The sequence below is a fragment of the Thunnus maccoyii genome, chromosome 8, assembly GCF_910596095.1.
Source record: "Thunnus maccoyii chromosome 8, fThuMac1.1, whole genome shotgun sequence".
NCBI classification, from domain to species: Eukaryota; Metazoa; Chordata; class Actinopteri; order Scombriformes; family Scombridae; genus Thunnus; species Thunnus maccoyii.
In genome coordinates, this window is record NC_056540.1 from 19900461 (window position 1) to 19906467 (window position 6007).

Sequence of the window (6007 nt, forward strand, 5' to 3'; positions counted from 1 at the left end):
AAATGGCAGTGAGTTCCTCTTATAGTTTTAACTGAAAATTTAAATCAAACAATTCCTGATTGAAAACATCTCAGCTTACAAGATTACATCAAGGTTTATCCAAATTTACAGAAAACATTTAACATGTCCAGGAATTCAGTAGCATCACATTTTGAAGCTAAAATCAACTCTAACAAACATGATCAACAGAGTGACCAGTGAGTGTAAAGAAACTAACTAGAATCAAAACTGGAAGTACTTATGTTGCTGTAATTGATCAGTGCTTTCACATACTTTTTGGGTTAAATCTACAGTTTTAGATTATAGCTTAAGTCATCTTTTAATGAAGTATTATTTACTTGACTACTGTTTGGAAAGACAGCAATTTCAGAATAGGCTACAGTTACAGTGCTAAAATATAATGAGCAATAGAGCTGCAACAATTATTCAATTAATTAATTTGTCGATTGACAGAAAATTAATTGTCAACTATTTTGATAATTAATTAATTGTTTTGAGTCATTTTTTAAGAAAAAAAATGCCCAAATTTTCTGGTTCCAGCCTCCCAAATGTGAATATTTCTTGGTTTTTTTGGTCCTCTATGATAGTAAACTGAATATCTTTGGGTTGTGGACAAAACAAGACATTTGAAGGCATCACTTTGAGGTTTAGGAATCAGTAATCAACATTTTTCACCATTTACTCACATTTTATAGACCAAAAACTAATTGATTAATCTAGACAATAATTGACAGATTAATCAATAATGAAAATTATCATTAGTTGCAGCCCTAATGAGCAGTTATTCAATTTATCTTTGCTTTAAGTGTCTAATAAAACTTAATTATAAAAAAAAGATGGTCACTACTTTTAAGAATTAGAAGTGTGGGGTGTATTCATATTGAAACAGTAACAGATGTGACTCCTCATAAGAGCTACTTTTGTACTTCTCTTGAACAGCTTTTAACACAATATAAATCTTACTTTAAGTTGAGAAATATCTTAACAAACAGTGCTTCTACTTGAGTTGGAAGTACAACTTCCACCCCTGAGAATGACCAGAGTCTGATAAAAAAAAAAAAAAAAAATCACAGTGCAAAACCTAAAAACTTATTCTATTAATACTTTCCTCCTCACTTTGAATATCTTAGAGTATAATTTTAATAGTTTTTCATAGTTTTCAGTTTAATGTTACACTCATGAGTCTATGTCCATGTCGCAGTTTGGACAAGTGTATGGTAGGAGAGAAAAAATCAGCTTGTGCATTGAAAGTTCCTGAATCAAGTGACGTAATGTGATTCATAGTCTTGTTAGTCCATCAGAAAAGTTGATCTATATTTTTAACTAACTACATAACAATACGCAAACCTTAGGGCAGTGTCAACGGGAAAGAAGCAGCTGATTTAACAATTATCCATAAGACTGTTAAAACATAAATCCCCATTTTTGTTGGTCTGTTGAAGTATTTGCTCGTCGCGGACTGAAGCATTGCATCAGTTGTGACTGTTAAGTTGGATATAATATTAATATCCACCTCCTGCCAGGTCCAGCAGTGATCCAGCAGCCTCTTGGGCCTCGGCGTCGAGCTGAAGGATCTCTACAGTCTCCAGGTCCAGCTCGGTGTCACCCGGCAGCACTAGGTACTGGTACTGGTGAGACTGGTAGTAGTGTAACTCGATGTACCCGCTGTCTGACAGGGGGTCTTTCTCCATCTCCTCACTGACCTCCTCCTGCTGGTAATCGACCGACTCCATGGTGACGAGCTCCTCGTGATCCGGGGTCAAAGGGCAAGGTGGGTTTTCAGCGAAAGATGGATTATCAGTGATCAGGGTTTGGGGTGAGGGCGTGGACAGGAGGAGGGTGTGTGAAAGAGGGTCTGCAGGAGAAGAAACAATGAAAGAAGAATTGAAAGCTTGTGTTTGTGTATATTTTATATAAATAAAGATATAAATAATAACTTGTTTTCATGCAGCCACTTGTCAGATTCTTCAGTGGGCATGTGGGTACGTATGGTGCATAGGTTTGGAAATAAAATGAGGGGGCATAAAGGAGACTAGCTAGGCTATTTCTGGGTTGCCAAGGTAATAAAAGGTTGTTGCCATGACAACTGAACACAAACACAGGAACAATGTTGCATGCTGAGAAAGCTGCAGAGAGGGAGAAAAGCTGCAGGTAATAAAAGTGTCACAGAGAGCTGTTGCTTTCTATTGATAAAATATTGTAGGCTAAAAGAAATTCATAAAGGGTCAAATATGCGGGTTCTTGTGCTAATTAAATGACATGAGCCTGCCGTGAAGTTTCCTCATCACTAACCTGAGATTTCCATAGAGTCACACACCGCAGGCACCCCGTAGTCAGCTCCCTCCAATCTGGACACAACGAGGAAAGATAGTTAGACAGATACTTAAACATAAATTTAGTCGGTCAGATGTGTTTTTGTTTAAAATACCTCAGTAAAAAAGCGTCATTAAAAATGCAAAATTATTCAGAAACACCTCACACACTACAGATAAATAAAACAACATCATCACATATACTGCTCTGGTTAGAAAGAGGTCCACAAAAATATTAAGTGTTAACATAAAAATGACCATCCCAGTAGAAAAAATAATATCCAGGGAGGCTCAATGAACATATTATTAATATTTAGTAGGGATTTAACTAATGATTAGTTTCCTTATGGATTAATTGGTCTATTTTTACAAAACATTTTGTATAAAAACTGTCACTGCCATTGCAATTTCCAAAAGCCTCAAGAAAAGTCATCAAATAGCTTCTTAAAATATTAAAATACTGAGGCAATTCTCACATTTGAGAAGGTGGAGCCATCAAATGTTTTGCCTTTTTTCTTGATAAATGACCTAACCAATTATCAAATTTATTGTCAATCAATGAATTGATTAACCAACTATATGTATCACCATTAATATTTAGAATTTACTTGTAGTTCATTATCTGATGAAGAGTTAATGAACACAAAAATTGTATCTTCTCCACCTTTGATTATCAGTTGTTTTGGTCATTTATCAGGTAACAACTTCCAGCGTCACAGATGTAAAAAGTTGCTTGCTTTTCTTTGTTTAATATTGTTTAATTATAAATGTAATACTTTGGAATTTTTGCTCCTGTAAACACTAAATACTCAATTTTAAGAAGTCAATCTAGGCTCTGGTAACTATCAGCAATTATTATATATTATTTAAAATCATTATTTTTGACATTTCATGTCCTAAAAGATTAATAAAAAAGAGATTAACTGAGAATGAAAATAACTGTTTGGTGCATCCCTAATGCTTATAAAAGACTTATAAAGACTTAAACTGTGCGATCATACTCACAGTTCAGGCTTGTTTATCAGATTGCTGTTGGTGCTGTGATAACTATGCGTCTTTCTGAGCACCTCGAGGAGCGCCGGCCGGTACTCTGGACACACACACCACAGCGATCCCTTCCCCACTGACTGAAACAAATAATCAACAGACAAGAAATCAAAGATATTAGTCTTAAGCAACACTGACACATCAGACTGTATAACAGCTGCAACACATGTGCTGTTCATAATCATTTTCCCTTTAAGGAGGTCTAATTTTTGTCTTAACAGCTGGATTTGTTATGTTGCACAAGGACATCTCAGTAAGATGGATGCCCTCAGATATGGCCTCCTGAACCTCAGTACTATCATTTAAAAACAAACTTCTTGACTCACTACATGATGCTGTTGCCCTCAGTGTGAAAACCCACCTGGCTCTTGTCCCTCTGAATGCGACGGAAGCTCTTGCTCAGGGATAGATTGTGTCGGACGGAGTTCCTCCAGCCTCCAGACGCTGTCCTGTAGTAGGGGAAATTGTTAACAATCCATTCATAGATGTCCTTCACTGGAAGCCTCTTGTCCGGTGAATCTTCTATCGCCATGAAGATCAGACTACTGAAGGAGTACGGCGGCTTGGAGGAGCCAGGAGAAAAAGACTGAGAAGACGTGGAGGACTCTAGCTGAGGCAGTGGTGCCATTTTGGGAAGGGGCTGTAGCGGTAGCAGGTTGCCCCTCTGATGCAGCCAGCTGAGGCAGGTCAGGTCATCTTGGTCAGATATGTTTGCCAGGCTGAGGCATTGTACATTTTGTCCTTCGAGGCACTGAGACGCTGTGCAGTGTGAAAGAGGGGAGGAAGACTGAAAAGACTCTGCTGTTGCTGGAGAAAGTGAGGTAGGGGATGGAGGGAATGAAATAGGTGAAAGCGGGAGCGAGACGCGGCCATTTGAGCAGGTCTGCTGTGGCGAGGAAGAGAAAGGCAGAGACCCTCCGAGAGTGGTGGGACACGGAGACGAGGGTGGCAGTGTATGAGAGCTATTCTCCATCTCTCTCCCAGGAGGAAACTTCTGTCATTCAGCTGTACCTCTGCTGAAAAATAAGTCAAACAGGAATCAAAATTACTGCTGTGAGAAAGGATTGCATCGAGGACTGGGTCAGGTCAGGTCAGGTCAGCTTTTTTTTTTATATAATTGTGGTTGTTCTGAGGTTTGTGGTAATGTTGGTGTTCATGAATATGTTGATGTCATATAAAACCACTAACATACTAGTACAGTCACATTGATGTTTACACTATTTATTATGGTGCTGTGCTCTCCCTGTCTTTTGTACTGACTTGAGATGAGTACCTGTTGTCTGTCCTATATGTATGGTGGCACTCATGATTAATAAAGTATTTCATAATCCAGATTCACAAATCAATAATTTTCTGTTTCAAACATCCTTTATTCTTTAGACCCTGGCTGTGTGTCCAGAGAAAAAAAAAACAGTGGTGAAATTGCACCGGAGGTATTTGCATTTTTTCCATGTTTTATCGGTTTTTAGGTAAAAGCAAACCAAAGTTTAAATACTACTTTTCAACACAAAGAAATATCCAAACATGCAGGACAAATAAAAGTTTTACACTAAAAAGATGTCAAGGAAAATACTGCAAAAGAAACCGCTAAACAGCTTGATGAAGTTAAATGTTAAGCCATCCTTTTCCACTCTGATGAACATCCACTAAAACGTTCAAAGTCCACTATGTGTCCACTCTCACCGTAACACCTTCAGTTTATAATAGACGCAAATCGTGGCCGGTGGAGAACAGGTGCAGGTCCGGTAGAGAAAGTCAAGGTTGCTCATATATCCAGAGGCTGTCCTGACATAAAGCAAAAACTAAGAAAGCTAATCGATTTTTTTAATTACATGTAAAAACAAATGTGTAGCGCTTTAAAAGTTTGGATGTAACACCACATGGCTCTACAAAGCAGTTCAGTTGGGAAATGGCGGAACAATATAAAGTTTCATCTAGTCAAGAAAAGCCGCCTTTTCCTCTCACAGGTAACCAACTCGGTGATATTAGCAGCGGCTACATGACGAGACGAATGAAACTATTTCTTACCAAGTCTAACAGATGATGCTGGCAGGACTCGGGGATTCTTAAATGGCCCAAAACACCGTCGTTCAAAAGTTAAAGGTGAAATTATGATCTCTAAAACTAGGACCGGGGTCGGACACCTCTCCCTCCGTGCTGTGTTGCCGTCCGCGGTTTCCATGGAAACGGAAAGGACGCTTTGCAGTCTGCGCGTGCCCGGGCGCGCTCCCGCGGCAATTATCAGTCTCACACCAAATAACCAAAACTGTCTGTGAGGAGACAGTGTTCAGGCGATGATACCTCTTTAAAAGTACGACATTCAACAGTTTTACTTCAATAAACAAGTAGTGACGGTAAACAATATTAGGTGGTGCAAAATAATGTACTTTTGGCTTGTTTCAGCTCTAACAAGGCATCATATTTCATCAGCTCTAAAATATAACAATAAACACTGAATATCTCTAAATGTCAATATTCATGTTGAATGCCAGTACCACAAAATTATACTTAAGTATTTCTGAGTAAAATAATTGTGTCTATCTCAGTAATAGACTAAAAAAAATACTGATCTTTACAAATGAATCTTATTAACTGACAAAAATCAATGTTTCAGATAAAACAATAAACCAAATACAGAAGTTAGTTCC

At 38.1% G+C, this 6007-nt stretch overlaps 1 protein-coding gene across 2 annotated transcripts; it reads right to left on the reverse strand.

Annotated features, from left to right (window-relative positions):
• Positions 1 to 562: 562 nt before the first annotated feature.
• Positions 563 to 5532, reverse strand: si:ch211-145o7.3 (forkhead box protein N2). Of its 2 annotated transcripts, none has more exons than XM_042419060.1 (5): positions 5388 to 5532; positions 3721 to 4372; positions 3318 to 3439; positions 2293 to 2348; positions 563 to 1855 (listed from the first exon to the last, which is right to left on the reverse strand). In XM_042419060.1, the coding sequence occupies exons 2-5, from the start codon at positions 4330 to 4332 to the stop codon at positions 1503 to 1505; spliced, it is 1143 nt and encodes a 380-aa protein (XP_042274994.1). In that variant the 5' UTR covers positions 4333 to 4372; positions 5388 to 5532; the 3' UTR covers positions 563 to 1502. The 2 variants fall into 2 exon arrangements, with proteins under 2 accessions (XP_042274994.1, XP_042274993.1); XM_042419059.1 differs by having other exon boundaries at positions 3721 to 4375.
• Positions 5533 to 6007: the final 475 nt, after the last annotated feature.